The sequence below is a fragment of the Mytilus trossulus genome, chromosome 12 (genome assembly GCF_036588685.1).
Source record: "Mytilus trossulus isolate FHL-02 chromosome 12, PNRI_Mtr1.1.1.hap1, whole genome shotgun sequence".
Lineage (NCBI taxonomy): Eukaryota > Metazoa > Mollusca > Bivalvia > Mytilida > Mytilidae > Mytilus > Mytilus trossulus.
In genome coordinates this window covers 25,714,169-25,741,524 of record NC_086384.1, presented here as the reverse complement: position 1 = coordinate 25,741,524, position 27,356 = coordinate 25,714,169, and the positions used below count along the sequence as shown (strand labels likewise).

The following is a 27,356-nucleotide window of genomic DNA, read 5'->3' as shown; positions in this document are numbered from 1 at the left end:
GTTATAGTTGTTGTTAGAAATTTATTTCCATCAGCTCTCTTGAAGTGCTGCCTTTTCGATCTGTCCCAAGTCTGGTGGAGAAAAATTCAAGCAATAGGACTCTCTAAAGAATACAGATCTGTACAAGGAATGTACAACTGAATTGGAAAGGAGAAACTCGATCATTTATTTTTAGATGTGAATTTTAAACTTTTAAAGCCCGGATAAAAGAGGAGGGAAGTCATAGATATATATAAAAAGAAAAGCGCAAATGTCCATTTTTAAAAAGCGCAAATGTCCTATGTTTTGAAGCGCAAGTGTCCACAAAAAAAAGCGCAAATGTCCTTTGAAAAAGCGCAAACGTCCCGTGCCGCTGCAGCCATTCCAATCTTGTCATGTGTACAATTTATTTTGTATACTAGGTATTATTATTTCATTCTTTGTACCAATGTGTATACAGTGGTTTTAAAGAATAAAATTGTCTTGTCTTGTTGTTTACATCTAAAAATGGTATTCATTTACAAAAGATACCAAAGGATATTCAAATTCATAAAAGTAAAAAAAAACACCTGGCAATGCCGTGGCAAAAAGAATAACAGCACACAAAACAGAACATAGAAAACTAAAAACTGAGCAACACGAACCTCACCAAAAATCATGGGGATAGATTTAAAGTGTTCCGAAAAGAAAGATAATCCTGCTCCTCATGTGGCTCCCGTCGTGTTACTTATTTAAGTTTTGACCTAGTGATAAGTCATAATGTGGAGGTCACAACCAAGAAAAAGAGGGCGGAATCGTGAAACATATCAGTTGTTACCTCTGAAACGGATATTCCATAACGGTCAACCAACTCGTGATGACGACCGTTAAATGTTCGAAGGGAAGTTTCATCTTCACTACATGGAACTCTTGGTTCAATACCTTTCTTGTAAGCAGCTATCAAAATCAAGAAATTCTTGATGGGAAATACAAGCTAATGAATTAAAAATTTTCGTAAGAAAAACTATTTTTATTAAAATTCAGTGCTTAATGGCTTTAATTTTGTGAATATTATACGACCTTTCATACCCTTTTAATTGAATTGTGAATATTATAGAGGTAATTATTAACTATCATCCAGTCATACCTTTGATCGAAGCCTTATCCCTTGAACATACGAATCAATTAGTATACGGAAAATTAGAGTCCATTATATAGAAACATATACAATATCAAAAGAGTATGTAATAGGACAGAATGTTTGTTTCACCTCGACGCATATTAAAAAGAGAAACTATTGTCACACACGTTTAAAGTAACAACTAGCGTAACGAATACCATTTTGGAGCTTTGTTTACGAATAGTACGAAGTAACACTAATCAACCGCTTACTGTAGATCAATGATTATCAAGTCTACGTCAGACTGACTAACCCGAATAATTCAATCGCCATAATACATTTAAAATAAAATAAACAGTACCGATGTTTCTGCACCAGGGGTGGTGTTCTCGAAGCTATCTTAGGATTGGGACGTGTCCTAAGAGCATCTTATGACAAGTCTGTGTCCTAAGTCATGTTCTCGAAGCTCTTTTAACTCAGGATATATCACATGGTTCGTCCTAACTTTAGGACACCTAATTATGTGTCTTAAAGATCATCATATCCTCATCATAACTTTGTGCATGCTTTTTTCTATTGTTTTTATGTGAAGATGGACATGAAATGAAACGCACAATCGGTTAATAACTAGTATGAAGAAATTGAGCATGATTTTAAACTTTGAACTTCGTGTTTAATGATACGATGACACTACTAGTATTCTCATTTAAAAAAAAATGTTTTGCAATTTTTAAATCACAATCCTTTTTGATAATATTTTATAGTTACATTTGAAATTAAATAAAGTGTAATTATGAAGTTTCGTAAACAAGTTTTGTCCTTAACAGATTTTTTATCAAGCAATTACTGAGATTACAATTATAATTACATGATATGTTTAGGACGTCCTAACATAAGATGCGCCTGAGATAGCTTCGAGACAGAACTTAAGAATGCCCTAAACTGATCCTAAGTCCATCCTAAAATTGGTCTTATCTATGACTTAGGACGAATCTTAGGATACTTTCGAGAGCACCACCCAGATGCGCATTTCGACAATCAATGTCTCTTCAGTGATGCTCGAGGCCAAATATTTATAAGTCTATTGCTTATTAATAGAAGGATGAAGAGCTATAAACCAATAAGTATAGCTGCAGCCGGGCAAGGAATCTGACCTTTAAATGAAGGAGATACTTTCTTTAATTTTAAATAATTTCAAAATTTTTGTATCAGCAAATTATTAATCACCACATTAACCACGAAAGGTGGAGAGTTTGGAGACTGAAAGAGCTTAGATTATCCGAGTTTCGTCAGAACCGTTTTTGTTCTAGCTGTATGTCAAATCTTTTTTTTAAATTTTTCTTGCGCACATTTTTCTTAACCACTGGAGAATTCCTCATTTACCCTTAATTCCAAAAAACTGTAAAGGGTGCACTAGTTTACAAGGAAAAAACAAAAGTGTACATGCTAAATTATCTCGACTGGTCTATGTTGAAAGTCTAAAAGATTTAAGGATTTACTACAAGTATAACATAAACATATCACTTTCAAAGATTCGTGATAATCCGGTTAAGATCTGGATGATAATTTTCATTAAATACTCAAGACTTTTCTAAATATACTGCCTACATTTACCCAAAAGAACTTACTTTAAATAAATCAAATATAAACGGTAATAACTGTTCTTTCCTAGACTTAGATAATTTTGTTTTATAAAAGGGACGATTTATTGTTCCCTATTCCCAAATGCCACAGAAGTGTACAACTGTAGATCACTGTATGGGCCTTCAACAATGAGTAAAACTATTAAAAGTCCCGAAATGACAAAGTGGAGGTGGCAGAGAACAAATACATCATCTAAGAATACCTGCAGTTACTCAAACCTAGATAAAGCCAATTAAAACTAATAAAACATTTCATGCATCTAAGAGTAAAATATCAACCAGTGCACATCCAATAGCCAATGGATTTAGTGTAAAGATGGCATTAACATTCGGAGAATAATAATCCTGCTTTCTCTGACTGTTAATGACAGTTATTCTCAGATCTGTTGTGTTGATGTATATGTACCCTACCACCTCCAGTCCACTTTGTCATTTCGGGACATTTTATAGCTGACTATGCGGTATAGTATTACTCACTGTTGAAGGCCATACGGGAATCTGTAGTTGTAAAGTTCTGTGGCATTTCTCCAGGAGTTTTTTCTTATCGGCAAACATATCACATGTTCTTATTTTTATACGGTTAAATAACTTCTGTCCGACCGACATATACATCTAACAAGTATACCATACACCTACTTTTTAAAGTGGATATCTATTTTTTTGCAAACAAACTTAATTTGTAAAATTGCTTGTCTTTTTGTCAGCTATTTCATGTTTTATTATTTTTTATTATATAGTCTGCATTTAGAAATTCCTTCGTACTTTAATATATAGTACACATGACGTTATTGATGTGCTTGAATTGATTTTCAGAACACCGAATAATAGAGGAAAATCAAATTTACAAGTTAGTACAAAATGTCTTACCTCATTTAACTTCTCTCGCTTTAATACCATTGAAATATATGGACTTAATAAATAAAAAAAAACCCAACATATTTTTTATTATATGTCAAGATGTGCTCCTCTTTGCTCAGGCGGATATTAAACATACATAAATCTTCAACGCAGTTTGAATAACCGGGCTGAAGTTTGAATATGAACTTAGTCTGTTTATTATGGTAATTTCCAAAATCAAAATAAACAACTTTATTAATTAAGTACAACAAAAATGAACTTCTTTACAAGCAATATTAAAAACTTGTCCTTTAACCAGTTACAGTTTGGTCAAAGATATATTAAGTTCAGATAACGATTTTTTTTAAGAGGACGAAGTTATAAATATAAATATGTTTGCAGAAGTAGATCTCTAAAATATACATCATTTTAAAAATAAAGAAATGGGGTATGATTACCAATGAGACAACTATCCACCAAAGTTCAAATGAAGTAAAGTAAGCAATTATAATTAACCGTACACACGGCGTGCACAAAGTTGACGGCAACTGTAAAATGCACTTTTTTAATAGCTTTAAACAGATAATTTTATATGTATTTATAATATTTTTTGAAGAAGAATATTGTATCATGATTAAATTATGAATGCATGCCATAAGAATCCACATTACTAGTAAGGTAAATTAATATTTAATCTTTAAAGCATGAAACGGACATACAGAAAACGGCAAAAAATCGGTGTAACTTGTAACATTAAATTAGTATAAAATAGAGTTTTTGACCTAAAATTCATACAAATTTAAAATTCTATTCCAAATTTTCGTATAATAGAATTGTTCAGATTCGGACTCTGACATTATATGAAATTTACCGCAAAAAAATCAAAAACGACCATGGTAGATATGCTTCGAATGATCTTAGTTATGTGTAAGAAGTAGTAATTTGGAAGGGCTAATAATCAAAATGGAAGAATCGGTAAGAAAAAATATGTAATTGCTATCTTTTTATTTTAAAATAACTTGGTATTCGAAATGTGCAAAACCATAGGTTTAATAAAATCTGCAACATAAGAATGATTCGATAGTCCATACTGAACACCTGAATTTTTTAAATGTCCAGCTATTATGTTATATTCTAAAGAAATGGCGTTTTGACGCTGTTTTCTGAAAAGGATCCACGATATCGTCGCTACTTATTTCCATTATACTGCTCGTAGCAAATACTTATTTATATTTTCAAAATGTGCATTTGCTGCACTTTTTTGTTAAAAAAAAAAGAAATATGTTGAACGTGAATGTTTAGAATTATGTGGTAAACTAAGTGTCCAGTGTTTTTGTTATGCTGACGTTTTCTGAGGGAAAATACCGACGTCGTAAATGGTTTTTGTAATTTGAAGACGTTACATTTGTAGACTCAGCTTTGTGCACGCCTTCAACAATGAGAAAAAACCCATACCGTATCGTCGGGTTAAAAAAGGCTAGGTTACCGTTATAAAACATATATAACAATGCAATAGACAACTTCGATGCATTTCCGTCAAAAACTCTAGTTTTAGTGAACGTCATTTGTGCGTTTAGGGGCGTCGTCACTTCCGTTCCAATGTCGAGCGAGTGGTTGGAAAATTATAATTCAATATTGTACGAATTATTCTCAAAATTGACAATCAGCATTGCTGTCATTAGGGAATGGTCATTAAGTACCTACAGAACAACCATTATTTCTAGTTTATCTTGCACAATGACAACCACTAAGACGCTTGTTAAACGTAAATAGTGCATTGTTATTGGCTTTGAACTAGATGTCAGTTACTATGAGTACTCTCATATCTGTACTTAGTCTTTTTTGTTGTGGGTCTATGCGGTTATGCTTGATGTTTATCTGCTGTGTATCAACTTGATTGAGCAAAACCTGTTTTCAATTGATTTTCATAGTTTGTTGTACTGTAGCGCCACTGTTCCAGGATAGGGGTGGCGCCAGCTGACTAGTTTAATCCCACCACATTCTGTTTGTGTCTGTCCCAAGACAGGAGCCTGTAATTCAGAGGTTATCTTTTTTGTTGTAAATCAGATTTGTTTTTCGTTCATTGTTTTGTATATATAGACTAAGTGTGCTTTTGTTTTGTGCTGTCCCAGGTTAGGGGGAGGGTTTGTCGCTATCTTACTACTTTAACTCCGCCATACATTTAGCCGTTAGTTTACGTTTGAATTGTTTAAATATTTGTCATTTTAGGGTCTTTCATAGCTGACTATGCGGTATGAAATTTGCTCATTATTGAAGGCCGTACGATGATATATAATTGTCAACTTTTATGTCATTTTATTTGGACTCTGGAAATGGTGTAGATTTGCCTCATTAGTAATCATGCCAGATCTCTTACTTTTATATGATGACGTAGTTCTTTTATTGTCATCACTGAGAGCATTATAATAATCAATTATTTGAATTTAAATTAGATCGGTAAATTACACTTCAGAATTTTTACAGATGTTATTGGCTTTGAACTAGCTGTCAATAACAGTTACTGCGAGTACTCTCGGATCTGTTCTTAGTGTCTTTTTGTTATCGGGATGAAAAAGTACGCGGCCGCGTCCACTCTGTGTTTTGTTAGATGTATTTCTATTTGTATCCATCTAATGGGTTAAGCCTATTTCAACTGATTTTAATAGTTTGTTCTTAAGTTGTCCTGCTACACCTCTGTGACAGGTTAGGGGAATGGTTTGTATACCACTAACATGATTTTCCCCGCCAAATTCTGTATATTAATTGCCTGTACCAAGTCGGGAGCCTGCAAATCGGCGGTTGTCCTTTGTTGCTGTGTTACATATTTTGTTTTCGTATTTTTTTGTGTACATTAATTATGCCGTTAGTTTCCTCATTTTAATTGTTTTACATTTTATAACGGACTATGCAGTATGGGCTTTGCTCATTGTTGAAGAGTTGTGTCATTGGCAATCATACAACATCTTCTGTTTTATAATTAGGAATACATTTTGCAGCATCTGGCCGCTCTCATTTATGACAAAGAAAGAACTTTATAGTCAGTGGCATAACTTATTTATAGGGAGACAAACAATTTGAGATATAGGAGTTCAAATATTATCTTATGGGAAGCCATTTTATCCCAGACTATGAACCCATCTATCAGGATTTGTATTTCAATCATAAGGCATATATTTAAATTCCTGGATTATTTCCTATTTGTAAACCAGTTCAACTTTAAACAAAACCATATATATAAAACAAGAGGCCCTAAAGAGCCCGTGTTGCTCACCTTGGTCTATGTGGTACATTTACCGGTGAAGTGCATATTAAACAAATGACATTTAACATCATTAAAGACAAGAATATAATTCATGACAAAATTTTCTGTTTTGGTGATGCTGACTTGCTTGTAGATCTTACTTTATTGAACATTCATACTGTTGGCAGTTATCTCTGTCTTTAATGGAATTTGCCAAGTAGTTTCAGAGGAAAAGATTTTTGTTAAAGATTACAAAAATTTACGAAATATTTTTGGACAAAATTTATTTCAAAGGGCAATAACTCCTGAAGGGGGTCAATTGACAATTTTGGTCATATAAACTAATTTGTAGCGGTTACTTTGCTTAACATTTTTGCTGTTTTGACAGTTTATGTCTTTCTATTATAATATTCTAGATAATAACAAAAAAACTGCAAAATATTCACAAACATCATACAACCTTTTGTTGGCCTGTTGCCACTGAATTGGTAATTTCATTTGTATATCCGTGGTAAATTAACAGTTTTTGTTTTTTATCAACACAACATTAATCTCTTTTTTATTTAGGGGAGGGGGTATTAAATCTGTTTCTTTCTATTACTTGTGAGTTTAAGGAGGTGGTTGGGGGCATTTTTCTACAACTGTCACATAAATTTAACATGATTCAAGACAATGATGTCATATAAACCAAAATAGAATTACATGTACACCTTACAATCATGCTTATTCACTGTAGTTTCTAAGATACAGACTTAACCAAGAAAACTAAACATTGACCAATGAACCATGACAATGAGCTCAAGGTCAGATGGACCATGCCAGACAGACATGTACCGCTAACAATCCTTCCAAACAACAAATATAGTGATATGAGCGTCACTGATGAGTCTTATGTAGACGAAACGCGCGTCTGGCGTACGAAATTATAGTCCTGGTACCTTTAATAACTATTGACCTATATAGTTTAAGTCAAACAGACCAAAACACAAATACTAATACACTGAGCAATGAACGATGAAAATGAGGTCAAGGTCAAATGAAACCTCCGAGACTGACATGTACATCATTAAATATTTCCAAACACCATATATAGTTGAACTATTGCGTAAAGTATTAATAAATAAGACCAAATCTCAAAAAAAATAACATTGACCACTAAAACCATGACAATGCGGTGAAGGTCATATGTCACTTGCCAGTTGTTCAGTAGTTGTCGTTCCTTGATGTCGTTCATAATTGTTTCTCATTCCTCATTTTATTCATATAGATTATACTATTGGCTTTTCTCTTTTGAATGGTTTTACATTGTCATTTCAGTGCCTTTTATATCTGACTATGCAGGACAGGCTTTGCTCATTGTTGATGGCCATACAGTGACCTATAATAGTTGTTTATTTCTGTATCATTTTGGTCCCTTGTGGAGAGATCTCATTGGCAATTATACCGCATCTTCTTTTACACTAGTCATTTTTGGGGCCCTTTATAGCTTGCTGTTCGGTGTGAGCCAAGGCTCACTGTTGATGACAGTACTTTGATCTATAATGGTTAACTATTACAAATTGTGACTTGGATGGAAAGTTGTCTCATAGGCACTCATACCACACCTCCTTATATCTATTACTGGTATGTTAATGAGGTGACGGTAAATATAAATGATTTACGTTGCGGCTTTTAAAATTGACATCATGTACATAATAAAGTGCAAATATGGTCAGTTTTGGTTTATGCTGACAAATAATTTTGTTATACCAGTCACTCTGAGGTATGAAAACTGCTGATAATTGTTTATGATGCAATATTTTGAATAAAAAGAGGACATGCTGGCACTCTCAATTGATGCAAATAAAATTAGGTAGCATTGTGTTCCAATATTTCTAGCATTTGTTTTATCACGATTATACAATCCATCCTTACATAAAAATATAACAGATTTACTATGCTACTATATGAGTTACATAAAAAAGAACAAACATGGTCAGTTTTGGTTGATGCGTTCAAATATGGTCAGTTTTGGTTGATGCTGTCAAATATGGTCAGTTTTGATTGATGCAGACAAATAATTTTGTTACACGAGTCTTTCTGAGGTATGAAAACTACTGATATTTGTTTCTGATGCAATATTTTGAATAAAAATAGGAAATGCTGGCACTCTCAATTGATGCGAAAAAGAATTGTGGTCATTGAATTCCAATATTGCAGTTATTTACATAGTACAGTCCTCTTGACCTAAAATTATAACTGAATTACTGTGCAGCTTTATAGATTTACATAAAAAAAAAGCAAATATGGTAAGTTTTGGTTGATGCAGTCAAAAGATTTTATTACACGACTCAGTCTGCAGTATATAAATTACTGATATTTGTTAATGATTCAATATTTATAAAAGAAGACATGCTCATTGGAGGATCAAGGGGAGGGGTCCAGGGGTTGGAACCCCCTTTTTTTTCGACCAATGCATTTGAATGGGAGCATATGGTTGGACCCCCCTTTGCTTTTTTAAAATGGCTGGATCTGCCCCTGCATGCTGGCACGATAAATTGATGCGAACAAAATTGTTTTCCAATATTGCTGTAACTTGTATATTACAGTCACTCTAGACCTAAAATTAAAACTGAAGTACTGTGCAGCTATATACAATGTAGATTTGCAGAAAGAAAGAGCATATAATGTCAGTTAAGATTGATGCGGTCAAAAGATGTTTTGTTAAACAGGTCCGTCTGATGTATGAAAACTACTCGTAAACAGATATAACATTAATTGGTTAATGAGGTCAGATAATTTTGTTATGTGATAACGATTCATCCTGACTCCCAGAATAACAAATGTAAAACATTTCAAATAAAAATGCCCCCTCTCCCATACTACTAACGGCCTAATGTATGTACAAAAAATGAAAGAAAAACAAATAATTTATGTAACACATCAACAAAAGAAAATCACTGAATTACATGCTCCTGACTTGGAACAGGCACATACATGTACATGCAGAATATGGCGGGGTTAAACATGTTTAAAATTTCATTATCTTTTGAGGCGAGATGTATAGAGACACAGACACGTTAACTTTTATTTCTATAGAAGTCGCTCTTCACTATACTACTACCTGTCGATACATTTATTTTTGGCATTGCACAAGTCATGTCTTCTTTGACTATTAATGACTTAAAATAATAAATCCCTGTGATGTGTTTTAGTCGATTTTAGTCTCTGATGCATGATTTTTTTACTTTTAATTGGTTTTGGCTTTTAACTAGCTGTCAGTAACTGCGAGTACTCTCAAATCGTATTTTCTTGTTAATTCGACCTGTTGATACTGTTTATAATGCTTTTTTGTTATTTTTTTTATTTATATGGATCTTGTCTGTACACCAGCTTTGATATTTGTAATATCTTCAATCTTTCACTTATTCTTACAACATTTGTATAAACTTCAAGATTATAAAAAAACGTTTTTTTTTCTAAAGTGAACATTGATTGGTTAAATATTTCTCAGTGTGTTTGAATTTGTTTGTTAGCTTTTTGGTCATGAATGTTTGTCTCTAATATTTAATTTACTGTGCATTTGTATTCAGATATCGCAGATCAAATTTATTCGTTCATTGTGTAATCATACGTTTTTTGATTGAGTTAAGTCTGCCAATTGATATTTTATTGTAATACTATGTTTTTCTATGTTGTGATGTTATGCTATTGTTTCAGAAAAAGGGAGAAGGGAAAAGGGTTTGGATCCATTAAAACGTTTAATCCCGCTGCAAATGTTTGCACCTGTCCTAAGTCAGGAATCTGATGTACAGTAGTTGTCGTTTGTTTATGTAATATATACGTGTTTCCCCTTTCTCGTTTTGTTTATATAGATTAGACCGTTGGTTTTCCTGTTTGAATGGTTTTACACTAGTAATTTTGGGGCCCTTTATAGCTTGTTGTTCGGTGTGAGCCAAGGCTTCGTGTTGAAGGCCGTACTTTGACCTATAATGGTTTACTTTTTAAATTGTTATTTGGATGGAGAGTTGTCTCATTGGCACTCACACCACATCTTCCTATATCTTTTTATTTGAATGATCTTCTTGTATAATATGTATTCCGCCAGAACTAGAAATAAACAACAGACACGACTTCCATCGCCACATTTATAGACTTATATCTCGACTTTGACTTACACAGTCATCTCAGTACCAGAATATATGACAAACGAGACGATTTTAATTTTGAAATTATAAATTTCCACCACCTTAGTAGCAGTATACCAACTTCCCCTACATATGGGATACATGTATATATTTCCCAACGTATTCGTTATTCAAGAGCTTGCAGCTCCTACTCAGACTTTGTAAAACGTCATCAGTATCTGAGTAGAAAGTTGATGAACCAAGGGTATGTCATATTTTTTTCGGAAGGTACCAAGACCTTGTTGATGAATATTCCGTATCAACTTCACAAATAATACACGATGTTCTTGATGTCAAGATTCTGCGTACTGATGTTGGGTATCATTTTAACAACGTGTTATAATGGTCTTTCATTTGTCTTTGTTCTGTTATTAATATTACTTTTACTGTTGGATTGTTTTATATGATATCCATTTAACGTGGCTCGGTACTTAAACATCCCGTCAATGTGTTTGTATTATCGTTCATTTTTCGGTGGTGTGTTTTGTACGTATATGCGACTTTGTGTTCTGTTAAATTGTTCCTTTTAAAATTGATACACGATGATGACTGCTGTACCCATATTTTGACTATTCCTTTTATTATGTCCGTTTTGTTCACGCATTATTGTGAATATAACGGAATTTGTTAAGACTGTCATCAAAGTGAGAGATTTAGCGCTTTAAAACCAGGTTTTATCCACCATTTTCTACATTTGAAAATGCCTGTACCAAGTCAGGAATATGGCAGTCCTTGTCCATTCGTTTTTTATGTGTTTTGTCATTTGATTTTGCCATGTGATTATAGATTTTCCGATTGGATTTTCCGCTGAGTTCAGTATTTTTGTGATTTTACTTTTTTTTGTATAAATTATACTTGTGTACCTCCTTATTCTCTACTCTATATTTAGTGATCACCTTTCTCCATTTATTACTTTTAAGTCAGTATTCTCAATACTGTAAACCCTATATAGACCCGCACTTATATCAAGAAAACAATTTCCAAACCAGTTATGGTGGTAGACCTAGGCTAAGGGAAATAACTCTTAAAATCATCAGTACGTTTGTGTACACCATTTGCCTATATAGATTCTATATGCTCCTTGGGTAGATGGACTGTTTTCAATCTTTTTCACACAAAACATAAAAGAAACTTGACTTACAAAAACGCATAACTAATTTTAAGAGTTATCTTCCTGAACCAAAGTCAATCCTTTTAAAAGCCTAACGCGCTTTTCGGGGACAAAACCAAACTCCGATTCAAATACACACCTGTTATAGCGCTAACTATCATTCCCACTACAACAACAGTGGCAGCTCCTATTGATGGGTACCATAAATATGATCTGACTTTGTATAGATCTGATATGCCTCCTGACCTACAAAAATAAAAAAACAGAATCCGTTTCTTGACACCATTTAAGTCATTAGGTCCTGAAATAGTTTAAGACGAACGTGGATGACCGACTCTCTGCATCGATTTCAATGTTATTAAATGTTATTTTAATTTGCTTAATTTTGAGGACACGTGTGCTTCAAAATCTAAAGTTACTTATTTACTTAAAGTAGCAACACTTTATGAAATAACAAATACAAAGAGAACGGCTGTTGGTTCTTTTGTTTACAGTAATGGACATTTTATGTACTTTAAGGACAATGAGAAGATTATAAAGATACTGCGTATATCATTTTCATATAAGTCATTTAAACATAAGGTCAATGTGTCATTCCTCCAAATAGCCATTAAGGTAACACCTAAAGATGAATTCCATAACGAAGAAAAATATTAATCTGTTTAGATTAATAAGACTAATATAAACATCTCAAGCATTACCACTAGCCTCCCTTTATTTAGCTTTGACATCTGTTTTTTGTGTTTAAGTTACAAAGCATACATATGAAGCTAGCGGGTGAAAAATACCATTTAAAGTATCTGTAACTGATACCCGATGTATTTAAAAATCGTGTTCTGATGCCATCAATTTTGAAGTAAATGTGACATATTTGTTATTATCTGGATGCTTTTCACTGGGGTTTTTTCCGTTTATGTTGACTTATGATTGGGTTTTCATCATGTTGGATTCTGTTATTCGTGTTAGGGTTTTGGTTGTCTATTGATAATTTTCATCACAGTTTTTTAAAGAGGTTACAAAAGTTAAGAAAAATCTGAATCTTCTTTTCACTTCATAGCATATCATAAACCTACGATTCATCTGGCATGACAGTAGTAGGCATTTCTGTGGACGTGACGTATGAGCTCGTGCTGTTGTCTATTTGGTTGTAAATGTAACACAGTGACATGTTGGTAGGGAGATTTATTTTTCCTCCAACGCTGTATGCACCTATTCTAATCCACATCGGTAGTATAAAACCTAAAATACTCCCAATAACTGCCCCCTACAACATTAATATTAATACTATGTTTTAAGAATTAACATCTGCCTCGCATTGAGAAGTGGAAAAGAAAGTATTTGTTACAAAATAACCCACTTCGGTCAAGATGTGGACACAAAGCTGAATCGGCGGTTAATAAAATATAATGTCAATTTGCCTGTGGATGATCTGCAATCCAAGTTAAAACGTTTTGTTTAAGCATTTTCAAGTTTTCAGAACTAATATTTCACAATTTTGAGTGAACGTGCAAAGTTTTCCAAATCTTTAGTTTATTAGTTTAAAAGTGAGATATGTAAACAATTCTTCCCACTTTAAGTAATATCGCTGCTTTGTCATTTTCTAAGATTGGCTTAATTGTCATCTTTCATGCATCACCTACGTGTTAAAAAGTATCCCCCAATGGTCTACTTAATAAATGGTCCAAGACCTTAAGCATTTCAAGATAAAACTTTTTGTGATTAAATACTCACGATCCAGTTGGCCCATGGAAAGAAAGCTCCAAGAACAAATATTCCTAACAAAGGACCAGATGCAGCTCCGGTAAAACTCAGTGAAGCCTGAAATCAAATTAAGTGTAATGGCAAAACTATATGATTATTCTTTTATTTAAATAATCTATTTGATACTTTATAAAATAAAATCACAAAAAAACTGAACTCCGAGGGAAATTTAAAATTGAAAGTTGACTGACTTGAACAATAACCAGTTATCTTAGTTGTGGTAATAAGTAATCTATATATAAGTCGTTAAAATTAGTTAGTGAAGTCGGACAAAAAAACTACCCCTTGACACTTACCAGCTTTTATACTTTAGGTTACGTACTAACTCTTGTATAAGTTCTTACTGAAACACTGAACGGAAAATTATCCGGACAACCAAATATAACACAATATGGTTTTTTCAGACAAAAAGAAAAAACCTAAAACAAAGCTCACACCCTTCCATTTTTGGAAAGTATCAAATCCAGATAATATTCCTCCCTTTTGGTTTAGTAAAGAACTAACGATCTGTTCATTATAAAAGTAGAAACTGATTTCTATGTGGTGGAATAGGTGGATAAAAGACAACAAATAAACTGTAGAACGGTAGGACAGACAGACACGACTAAAACAATATGTCCATTGCTTATCCATTAAAAAAAGACGTACAAATTGTTCATTAATAATTTATAAATATACAAAATACAATTTATAAATTACAATATAAAATACCTGTAACACTGTTCCTCCAAGGTTCATTGCCATGAAGGCCATACCTATACCACAACCTCCGTAAAACACAACTGTCAAATTGTTAAACGATAATATCAATTAATACTGTATAGAATAGATTTGAATACAGATTTTAACTTTTATCACTGATGAGTAGGGGAAACTAAACCTTTTCGTGAGTTCCAAGTATTTTTATATAGATATAGGAAGATGTGGTGTGAGTGCCAATGAGACAACTCTCCATCCAAATAACAATTTAAAAATTAAACCATTATAGGTTAAAGTACGGCCTTATATGTAGACTTCACATATCATTCTACCTTTAAATAAGAATTCTGCTTTTTCACATTACTAACTACATAAATATTTGCTAAAAACATTTGAATGTAGAATTTTTTTTTAAGATTTTTGGTTTTAAACTCAAATAATTTATGACAAAAATATATAACATGTATAAGCCTAATCTTCTATGATTCAAAAAAGCGATCAATTATATATGTACATATATGATTTTTAATGTAAGTACCAAACACCTACAAGAATAAAAATAATTGAAGATCGCCAAAATCCTTTATAGTGATTTTCAAACAAATTCATTGATCAGGGGAGAAAAATATTTAAATATCTATAAAAAGATGTGGTATGAGTACTATGAAACACAATATATAACAGTAACCACAATAGGTCAAAGCAGGTTTATTATACAAACCTAATATTCTTGTCACCCAAATTTTCTTATCTTCTGAAATATTTCCCCAGAATGGTTTAAAAATATCTTCCCACGTCACTGCAGCTAAACTATTTAAACATGAGGACATCGTACTAAAATATAAGAGAATAAAAAAAAATAATGAATTGTAGTTTTGATGACCAATGAAAAGGTACGGTTTGAATTTTGATTAAAGATAAAATGTACGTTTAAATTACTCTTTCAAAGTTTAATAAGTGGTATGGGTTCTGCTCATAGTTGGAGGCCGTACGGTGGCCTATATGTGGTTACATCTCTACATTATTTGTCTCTGATGAAGTTGTTTCATTGGCAATCATAATACATCGTACCATTTTTATACGGATACGGATAAAACGTGTAACTATCACTGTAAAAAGATCAAATATTATGTTAGTAAAATTAATGTTAATTTGTGTTAAGGGCAAGGAACAGTAAATGGGCTATGTCACAGATTTTGTAAAATTTTTACATATAACCTTGGCTCGTTGAAATACAACTGAAAATCGAAAAAATTATGCATTCATCTAATATATACGTGTTTCTCGTTTCTCGTTTTATTTATATAGATTAGACCGTTGGTTTTCCCGTTTGAATGGTTTTACAATAGTAATTTTGGGGCCCTTTATAGCTTGTTGTTCGGTGTGAGCCAAGGCTCCGTGTTGAAGGCCGTAGTTTAACCTATAATGGTTTACTTTTTAAATTGTTATTTGGATGGAGAGTTGTCTCATTGGCACTCATACCACATCTTCCTATATATATCTCTTGCCGATTAAAAATCTGAAATAAAACCGGCAAAATAGCAAAACTCTATATAATTTTAAACGCTATTTTGCCGAAACCTTTATATTTAGACCAAGGAGTTCTTAAAACTTATAAATCAACTCTAGCCGTAAAATTTATTAATCAATTTTAGCCGTAGAATTTATAAATCAATTACGGCCGTAGAATTTATAAAAATCAATTATAGCCGTAGAATTTGAAACAAATTCTAACCATAGAACTGTTTTAGAAGTAGAAATGTCTAAAACTGTTCTAGGGTAGAACTGTTAGGATCAGTTCTAGGTAGAACTGTCCAAATCAATTCTAGATAGAACTGACCAAATCAGTTCTTGGTTAGAACTGTTCTAGCTAGAACTGACTAAAAGGTGTCAGGCTGACAGTTCTACGTAATTAGTAGCAAGGGACTGGTGGTATGAATCTGAAGCTGAGTACCATCCAATCAAAGGAAAACATGCAAAAAGTAGGTGGATCCCTACCCATGTCGGCATGGCTGGCAATGAGGGCACTTCCTATGGTAGCCAAGACATTTCTACCTGCCTTGGGTGTTGGATCATTGAACAGTCTGGGTTGTGTAGCTGTCAACAAGGCATTGGTATCTTGATTGTACATAAAACGTGGTGGATGCGTTTGCACAGTGAATTTCAGTGGCTACGGTCTCTACCTCAAACCCTAAAACGCCCGGATCACCTATGATGATTGACTCTTCTTTTCTTTTCGTGGTCAGCAATTTTATGACGGAGCAGGTCTGATCTTAGGTGCTAAGAGCGTCTTAAACACCTTCAAATGACTGAACAAAGTCGAGATTGTTGAGCAATGTATCAGCTCTACTTAGGCTGATTATGGAACGTCAACACTGTCTTATTATGCCCATTTTTCATTATATGTTGTGCATTTACCTTTATTTGATGTTCATTTACCTTTATATGATATGCACTTGTCATCATATAATGTACAAACACCTTTATATGATGTGCAAACATCATTATATGATGTGCAAACATCATTATATGATGTGCAAACATACCTATATGATGTGCAAATATACTTATATGATGTGCAAATGTACTTAAACGATGTGCAAGCATTCTTATATGATGTGAAAATATACTTATATTATGTTGAAAGATCCTAATATGATGTGCAAAAATACTTATATGCTGTGAAAATATACGTATATGCTGTGCAAATATACTTATATGATGTTTAGTTATCATTATATGGTGTGCAGTTTCCCTTATATTATGTGCAAACATCTTTATATGATGTGTTTGTGTCATTATAATATGTGCTTGTAATCTTGTTGTTTGAAACGTTGATTTTGTTAAATTGCTTCGTCTCATTTCCCCTATAAATTGCACTTTCGCTAGCGATAGACACATATTTATGCCGGGTTAATAGTTTACAGAAGCAGATCGGAATCAGTTATGACGTAGACAGTAATCATACTAATCGTAATCATGTTCATTGACCATAACGACGATGAAAGCACATAATATAATGACGTTTCGGCATCATATACTGAAGTAAACCTAACCACATGATATAAGATTACAAGCACATAATATAACGACACAACCACATCATATAAAGATGTTTGCACGTAATATAAGGGAAACTGCACATCATATAAGTATATGTACACACCGTATAAGTATATTTACACAGCATATAAGTATATTTGTACAGCATATAAGTATATGTGCACAGCATATAAGTATATGTGCACATCATATAAGGATCTTTCAACAAAATATAAGTACACATCATATAAGAATGTTTGCACATCATATAAGTATATTTGCACGTCATATAAGTATATTTGCACATCATATAAGTATATATGCACATCGTATAAGTATTTTTGCACATAATATAAGGGAAACTGCACATCATATAAGTATATGTACACACCATATAAGTATATTTGCACAGCATATAAGGATATTTGCACATCATATAAGGATATTTGCACATCATATAAAGGTGTTTGCACATCATATAATGACAAGTGCACATCATATAAAGGTAAAAGCACAGCATATAAAGGTAAATGCACATCATTTGAAGGTAAATGCACATCATATAATGAAAATGGTCATAACAAGACAGTGTTGGCATTCCATAGCTGATGATGAATAGATCGATTGTGGTTGGGCAAAACTGTCAATTCCATACTACTAACCTTATGTTCCTCTTTACATAAGCTTTAAATGAGGTATAATGTATATCTGTAATAGGGGTTAAAGAGTCACAGCAATCCATTCCATTATTCAAAATATCTATTCTATTATTCAAAATTGTCTATTTCTCAATATTCACACGTAATTCGATATTTAGGTATTTCGATACTCATCTCATATGCGTTGCGAAACATATTGACTAAATACATTTTGTTCCTCTCTGCATAAGGTTTCGAATGAGGTATAAAGTATATCTTTTATTAGGGGTTGAAAGGTCACAGCAGTCCATTCCATTATTCAGAATATCCATTTCATTAATCAAAATTGGCTATTTCTTGATTTTCACGTGTATTTTGGCATTTAAGTGCACCGTAACCCCTCTAATGGTCATTGCGGCACATATTGTTTACACTCAGCTTATTCCTCTATCAATAAGCTTTAATTCGGTGCATACATTATTCCTTAATTAGGAGCTGACGGGTTGCAGCAGTCAATTCCATTATTTAAAATACTAGTAAAATACTTCTTAATGTTCGCGCGTATTTCGATATTTAAGTCCTTCGTTACTCCTCTAATATCCGTTGTGGAACATATTTACTATATATCTTTTGTTCCTCTCTTGATAAGCTTTCAAATGAGGTATAAGGTATATCTATGATTAGGGGCTGAAGGGTCGCAGCAGTCTATTCCATTATTCAAAATATCCATTTCATTATTCAAAATTGCCCTCAGTTTCTTCATTTTCACACGTATTTTGACATTTAGGTTCTCCGTTACCCCTCTAATGGTCATTGCTGCACATATCGTTTATACTCAGTTTATTCCTCTATCAATAAGCTTTCGTCCTAGCTTATGTTGTGCTGTTATACCACGATCCAAGGTTTAGGGGGGGGGGGGGTCCCGCTATATACATGTTTAACCCCGCCACATTATTTATGTATGTGCCTGTTCCAAGTCAGGAGCCTGTAATACAGTGGTTGTCGTTTGTTTATGTGTTACATATTTGTTTTTCGTTTATTGTTTTACATAAATAAGGCCGTTTGTTTTCTCGTTTGAATTGTTTTATATTTTCTTATCGGGGCCTTTTATAGCTGACTATGCGGTATGGGCTTTGCTCATTGTTGAAGGCCGTAGGGGTGACCTTTAGTTGTTAATGTCTGTGTCATTTTGGTCTTTTGTGGATAGTTGTCTCATTAGAAATCATACCACATCTTCTTTTTTATATTTAATTTGGTGTATAATGTTTTCTTTTATTAGGAGCTAACGGTTTGCAGCAGTCCATTTCATTTTTCAAAATAAGCTATTTCTCAATATTCAAGCGTATTTCGATATGTAAGTCCTTCGTTACTCCTCTAATGTGCGTTGCGGAACATATTAACTATCTACCTTTTGTTCCTCTCTATATAAGCATTCGAATGAGGCGTAAGGTATATCAATAATGTATGGCTAGAAAGGTCGCAGTAGTCAATTCCATTATTCAAAATTGGATATTATATAATTTTCACACGTATTTTCGCATTTAGGTTCTTCGCTACCCGTCTAATGGTCATTGCGGCACATACCGTTTGTACACACTCTATTCCTTCATCAATAAGATTTTATTAAGTGAATGCATTGCATTGATTGAGCGCAGACGGCTTGCAGCAGTCCATTCCATTATTCAAAATCAGCTATTTCTTAATGTTAAAGCGTATTTCGATGTTTAGGTCCTTCGTTACTCCTTTAATATGCGCTGCGGGACATATCGACTTATATCTTTTGTTCCTTTCTGTATCGGCTTTCGGATGAGGTATAAGGTGTATCTATAATAAGGGGCTAAAGGATCGCAGCAGTCATTTCCATTATTCAAAATATCCAATTCATTATTCAAAATTGGCTATTTCTTCATTTTCACGCGTATATTGATTGTGGCTCAAAATGATGAATTTAGAAGGACGGGATATAGCTATATAGTGTCACAGTCATTTTTTGTTTTTAAACTCTTATTTCACTATTCACCGCTTCAAGTTGAATAATGAACATAAACTATAATATTATTCATTATTCATTTTTTTACATTGAATAGTGAATAGTGAACTATTTCATTATTCATTATTGAATTTGGAATAATGAACTATGAATAATCGACGTACTTCAGTGCGGTAAATTTCTAATACAAAAAAATCGCAAAGCGTTTGCAAATAGGTTCAAATACATGTGAATTTAAGTGGGAGGTATATTGTAACATCAATTATTATGTATACCTCCGAGTCTGCGCTCAGTTTAGATATATCGAGAATTTTCATACGGTGTTGTTTACAAAGCGAAAAATGCACGTCATATCTATAATACTAAAATTACGAGGTCCAATTTGTCAGCCGTCATCACGTAAAAACGACGAATCAAAGAATTCAACTTTATAAATAACTAATATAGTACAAAGGTGTAGATTGAAAATTACACCCCTCCAGGCCCTTTTGTTTTCCACGTAATTAATATTGCTAATAATTAAGAAGTTCCGGTTCGAGTCCGATACCGATACCGATACCAATAGTATATTCACCTGTTACCGATTACATTATCTGTACGTTCCGCATCTGACAGGCGCACCACCAAACGGTGTATTCAGGATTAATATGCTATATAGTATTACACGAGTCATAATCACAGGGTTGACACTACTTAATTGTCATATTGTTACCTATTGTAGTATTTTGATCAGTTAGACTTTCTAAAAAGTAAAATCACAAAAATACTGAACTCAGAGGAAAATCAATTTGGAAAGTCCATAATCACATGGCAAAATCAAAAAACAAAACGCATCAAAAACGAATGGACAAGAACTGTCATATTCCTGACTTGGTACAGGCATTTTCAATTGTAGAAAATTGTGGATTAAGATAACAATACGAATAACAATACGAATACTAAAAAAAACCCACTAAAAATAGGGCGTATAGGTACAGTTTTCAATTTGTTAACGGACATGGCGTAAAACAGCGAATCAAAGAATTCAATTTTATTTATAATTAATATAGGACAATGCTGTTGATTAAAAAATACTCCATTCCAGGACCTTTTGTTTTCCAAATAATTAATATTACCAATAATTGATAAATTCCAGTTCGACGGGTTCAAACAGAAAGATTTGAAAGCAGAGAAAACTGTGTATCTTATAATCGGCATGACTTTATCAAATGACAATACTATAGTTGTATACTTTAATTTAGTCACGGACCCGCGATATCACGGGTGTGTTCTAGTTACAATACCATTTTAACACTATTCTACTTGCGGGCCATAAAATAAACCCTGTATGACGACTAAATAATTCCAATTTACAGTAAATTTTTCAATATTCAATTTGAAACTAACCATATATAAACACAAACACATGCAAAGCAAGTAATAGCTATATATAGATTGGTAAATATAGTGCACATAGATAAAATTATACAATGTGTTATTGTGACACAAAAAAGGGAGAGGATAAAACTTTGCAAGGAGATGTCATAGAAAAAACGTCTATGTCTGAAAAAAACTTTCACAAAAAGTTTATGAATGATTTATCCTCGTAAGAATGAATGTTCAAGAAATTGTAATTAGTCAGAGAGAATGCTAGTTTCTGACAATTTGTCAATTCTTTTTTTTCATAGCAATGATTAAAAACATCTACAGCAAAGTTTTGTAAGTTGGACTAGAAAGCTCTATAAAATTCAATTGGGAGAACATCAATACCCGGTGTTTTATTAAGTTTCATTTTAAAGACAGATTTTGTACATTCCTTTTTTGTCAGATTGTCGTCAATTTCCGCGCTTTCTTGTGTACTTAGTTTATAATTTATTTTAGTTTTTTCAATATAATTTTCAATTTCTCTTAATTTAGGGTTAGTTGACTTATATAAATTGACATAATAATTTCTTCTCGTTTCTAACATTTTGCCTTGATCTTCTGTTCTTTCCCCTTTAGTGTCCTTAATAGCAATAATGTTTTAATTACCTTGATTGTCTGGATTTTTCTAATCCTAAGAAATATTTTGTATTTTTTTCGCCCTCTTCTATCCATTTAACCTGTGATCTTATTTGTGCCTCTTTTATTTTATCTGAACATAGAGTTTGTAGCGTTTCTTCTGTTTTATTTATTTAATCTATTATGTTTGACAAATTATTATTTTTTCCATCAAGGTTGTAATCATGAATTTCATTAAAAAGTTCTTGATCTTATTTTGTATTTCATCTCTTTTATGTTTAGCTTTTAATTTAGACTATTAATTAACAATGTTCTATAGTTTTCTCTTACTTCTATTTTAAAAAGATCCCACACAATTGCTAGACTTTTTTATTTCTTAATTTTTCATATTTATCTATTAAAGTATCTATTTTTATTTTGTATGATTCGTCATTAAGAATACTGGGCCCAGTTTCACGAAGCTGTCTTAGGACTAAGTCATGTCTTAGGATGGTCTTACGACACATCTTAGTCCTAAGTGGGTTTCACAAAGTGGTCCTAAATGAGGACATCTCTTAAAGTTGGTCATAAAGTTAGGACAACACGAGAGGTGTCTTATGGTGGTCTTAGGATAGTTATACGTTTATTTATATAAATTAAACTCATTTTTTATATTAATTTTGAAAAAAAGATCTCATTATCATCTAATTACCTATTCTCCTATTCCTGCTTATAACGTTATATTTAGGAGATAACCGTATTGTATTTGAGGATTTGCGGGGGTAAACCGGGGGTTTTACTGTCGCAAATTGAGTTTACCTGGCGACGCGGAGTCATCGTCTGTTTGATCCCCTTTATGATTTTTAGTTGTTTCTGACATTTGAAATTCAACATATTCTACACCGCGACTATCTCTTTGAATTGCAAAAGTGTTGTCGGCAAATTTACGTTGGTTTTCTCGACCACGCCTCCCAAAGCTTAGCATAATGTCAAACCTAACTTTGCGTTGTAGACTTCTTGGGTTTTCAAGAGACAACACATGTGAATTTCTTAATTTTTCGAGATCGCCTTCTGCGATTGAAGAGTGGTGTTTTGTTCTGTCAAGTCCCTCCCGCTGTAACTTCTTTAACATTGCAGTAAACATTTGGTTTGAGGTATAAAGCGATTTATCTTCCATAAGAGATTCTGGACGGTTATAGGGAGGGCTTCTTAAATGGCGGCTTATGGAAGCACGGATTCCAACAAAAGTACTTTTTGAGTAGAAGTTCCCATCAGTTGTCCTGACTTGAGTGTAAAATTCACGTAAAGAAGTGTTGAGCATTTCTGTGCTGAAGTTTTCAAAGTTGACATCTTTGTTTCTGTCAGCAAGCCATTCTAAAAAATAGAGATAAAAGGTTCCTTTAAGCTGTTTATTATTCTAATGTAATTGAAGGACTGGTAAAGATTTACGGCTTTTATGTAACTTTAAGATCTGGAAAAATTATGGCCTTTTTTATGTGATTCTAGTGGAGTTACTTCAACATGCTAAATGTATTTTTAGCTTGACGTACACATGGTACATTTATTGTTAGGTTGCATATTAAAACCATATATTGTATTTGAGAATTCGCAACAGTAAACCGCTGGTTTTACTGTCGCCATTTGAGTGGTTGGCAATAAATATGTCTTGAGTTTATGTTTGACATCGTGAGTATACGAGTTTATGCTAAAGACAATGCAATAGTTTCGCAGACTTTCTCATTCATCACATTTTACGCCAATATATTAGTTAAATGGTATTTATTTTAATATGCTGCATTAGAATGGAGTAAACTGTATTTTATTTTAAGCTTGGCCTTCGTAAAACTTGATTTTACTGTCACAAATTATCTGTTTACCTAGCTCTTCTACGTGTCGCCAAGAAAACTGAATTTGCAACAGTAAAATGTAGGTTTTACGAAGGCCAAGCTGAAAATACCATACAGTTATCTCCTAATTTGTTTTAACTTAATATTGTACAGCAATAATTGTTCTCGTCTTGCATACCAAAGTAGTTATATATATATAATACAGTAGTAATATGTGATATTTTTTTCAATTTCAGTAACAAGTGACGATCATATATGTATGGCCACACAGCACATTTTGGTTCTGCATGCCTTATTTGCCGAAAGAGTTAATGTTGAACCACAACATAATCATGTGAACAGTGAAAGCAAGGAGATGGTGATATTTCGGCCTATTTAAAGATATAGAATATACGCAACTATCTTTTAAATTGAAAAGTGTTCTTTAAAAATTCAAGATGGTTTTCACGACTGTGCCTTCTAAAACTTAGCATTATGCATGTCAAACCAAACTTTGCGTTGTAGACATCTTTGGTTTTCAAGACACAACATATTTGAATTTTGTAGTTTCTCAAGATCACCTTTTGTGATTGAAAGAACAGGGAAAGCAAGGAGATGGTGATATTTGGACCGAGTTAAGAATATAGAATAAACCGCTAATATCTTTTTAAATTGCAAAAGTGTTTTCTGAAAATTTACATTGGTTTTCATGACCACGCCTTTCAAAGATGAAAATGAAAAATAGTGTGAAGATTTCAATTGTGCAAATAATAATGGTGGATGAATGATCAGAATATAGTGAGCTTTATTGGTAAATGAGAGTTATCAAAATGGAGACTGAATGTGCAGAAAAAGCTTTCCTACTTTGGATATAAACTTCCTCCTATACATGTACAATGTACATGTAGTTAACTGTATGATTTACAGAATGTGTGCTTGGTTCATAATAGCAGCTAGCTGATTTACAATTTTGTGATACAAGATCTACATTAACGATGATGTACATGTTGATACATGCGTCAAATCAATCTAAATAAGAGTATTCAAAGATATTGCCTGTTGCCATGGTTACATATTGACTATATATATATACAACAATAGGTCAATAGCAGGAAAATATAAACTTTTTTGTATGATTTATAATCTCTAGTGGTATTTATCATTATAATGAAATTCATATACAATTTACATATCTTTTCTTAAAATTTTTTGTCCATCAGATAACGTACGTTTGAATATTTTGACTCCATATTTGGTCATTTTTTTGGTTCCTTTGCTGTTGGCATCATCTAAAATCAACTCCATTTCCTCATCATCTAGTTCCGCAAAGCGGCTTTGAAGAACAGCATTGTTTTCTTTCTGTGATTCTAGTATGTTGACAGCTTCTATCAAGTCAACATCACTCTCAGGGTCAATCAAGGGGTCCACTGCAACAGATAAACAAAGATACATGTACATGCTTTATCTTATTTGCAACAGTACGTTTGTAACAAAGCTTTTTATTTTTTTTATTTTTTAAGGCGATTTTTTGTAACAATAATTGTCTTTGGAAGTTGACAAATACTTTGAACGGGTAAATTCCACTTCTATCTGTTCGTTACTACAAATGTAAACTAATCATGCCTAATAGAAAGCAAACATTTTTATTTCCAACATTCTTTTGATACAATGTATTTCATTTCTCACAAGATAAACATTGAAAGTCACATTTTTAGCCTCAAAATGTTCTTTTTGTCAACATTGAAGCCATTCAGGCATTCTAAAGCATTCAAACGGTATAATTTAAATATGTCTAGTTTTAATTTATGTTTGGCATCATGAGTATACATATAACGTCACATTGTTAAGTGGCAAAGGCAATGCAACAGTTTCCCTGGACTTTATCATTTATGTCATTTTACACCAAAATATTTGTTAAATGGTATTTGTTTTAATATGCTGCATTAAAATAGAGATAACTGTATTGTATTTTAAGCCTTCGTAAAAGTTTAGAGACAATTGCACTAGAATGGAGATAACTGTATTGTATTTAGGGACTAGCCGGGTAAACTGGGGGTGCAAATATCTGTTCACCTGTCTCCTCTCCGCGTCGCCAGGTAAACTCAGTTTGCAACAGTAAAAACCCCGGTTTACCTACCCGCAAATCCTCCAATACAATACAGTATCACCCATTCCAGTGCAATAAGTTTGTAACGACAATTTTCATTGGACGTTGACAAATATTTTGAGGGGTTAGATTCCACGTTCTACCAGTCCGTAACTAAGAAAGCCACCATTTTGAATTTTATATTTTTTGGGTACGTAATTTCCTCGTAATTTCTAAAAAAAAAACCAAGATATAGTCACATTTTGAGCCTCAAAATCTTTTTTTTGGTCTATATTGAAACCATTCTGAAGCGTACGACAGGTAGAAATACGTTTTGTATTCATGTTTGACAACCAGAGCATACATATGACGTCACATTTTTTAAATGCTAAAACCAGTTTCGCGGAATTTTTCATTTATGGCATTTTCAAGCCAAAATATTTATTAAATGAAATTTATGTTAATATGTGGCATTAGAATGGAGATAACTGTATTGTATTATAAGCTTGGCCTTCGTAAAACTTGATTTTACTGTCGCGTCGCTAGGTAAACTCAATTTGCGACAGTAAAATCGACGTTTTACGAAGGTCAAGCTTAAAATACAATACAGTTATCTCCTAAATTTTACGAAAGGCCAAGCTTTAAATACAATACAATTACATGTATCTCTTATATGGAAGGTGGATTTCAGGTTTAAAAATAGTATTTTTTGTGTTTCACTCCTTTTTTTCGCAGCCCAATGTTATGCTGAATTAAAATGAAGTGGTTTTATTTGAAAATTTGCAAGTTTATATGTATTTATATATTTATTTTGACTTGCATGGTAAGGTTTATTCCACTTATTAAAAACATAGATTTTTAAAGACTTTTAAGAGGAGTAACAAAAAAAAAGAAAAGGGGGGGGGGGCATAACAGAAGAGATAAGGTGTTATGGAGAAAGCTGTGCAGGTTTTATTCTGCTTGAATTTGTTTGACACCTACGAGAAACATAAGCTGCAACCAAGTCTACTTCCATGGGATTTGAATTCATACTAGTAGACTGATCAGCTGTGCAATTCTCCGTTGACAATTGCAATCTGTCGGCGTCGTCTGCTGTTGTGTTGACTGGTGGGTTTTCTGCCGTATCTGCCGTTTGGTCCTCTTCTAACCCTTCTAATAAACTTGTTTCTAAATTAAAGTTTGGCAACACTAAAGGCATTAACAAAAATAGTTCTTTCTGTGAGTTATTCTCGTCATTCGGGTCATTGTTGTCAAAAGTAGAGGTATTTAGGTCAGCCAT

General features: G+C 32.9%; 2 protein-coding genes across 2 annotated transcripts in view; both read right to left on the bottom strand.

Annotated features, from left to right (window-relative positions):
• LOC134692987 (uncharacterized) overlaps positions 1 to 1,222 on the bottom strand; it is a 7,037-nt gene extending 5,815 nt beyond the window's left edge. The window contains exon 1 of the mRNA XM_063553654.1: positions 1,106 to 1,222. The gene's annotated coding sequence lies outside the window, so the exon portion shown is untranslated. The remainder of the gene's footprint in view (positions 1 to 1,105) is intronic.
• LOC134692328 (uncharacterized) lies at positions 87 to 27,356 on the bottom strand. The gene is made up of 12 exons (XM_063552781.1): positions 27,059 to 27,356; positions 25,221 to 25,418; positions 22,985 to 23,539; positions 16,535 to 16,633; positions 15,549 to 15,645; positions 15,258 to 15,370; positions 14,549 to 14,619; positions 13,808 to 13,894; positions 13,150 to 13,340; positions 12,216 to 12,322; positions 797 to 915; positions 87 to 137 (listed from the first exon to the last, which is right to left on the bottom strand). The coding sequence occupies exons 1-12, from the start codon at positions 27,354 to 27,356 to the stop codon at positions 87 to 89; spliced, it is 1,986 nt and encodes a 661-aa protein (XP_063408851.1).

Excerpts from the sequence above, each read along its gene's own strand:
- LOC134692328 (XM_063552781.1), bottom strand. The coding sequence starts at position 27,356 with ATGGCTGACCTAAATACCTCTACTTTTGACAACAATGACCCGAATGAC. Across the intron at positions 25,419-27,058 it reads GGTTGCAGCTTATGTTTCTC|TGGACCCCTTGATTGACCCT; the intron begins GTAGGTGTCAAA and ends TATCTGTTGCAG. Across the intron at positions 15,371-15,548 it reads GAGACAAATAATGTAGAGAT|TACGATGTCCTCATGTTTAA; the intron begins GTAACCACATAT and ends CTTATATTTTAG.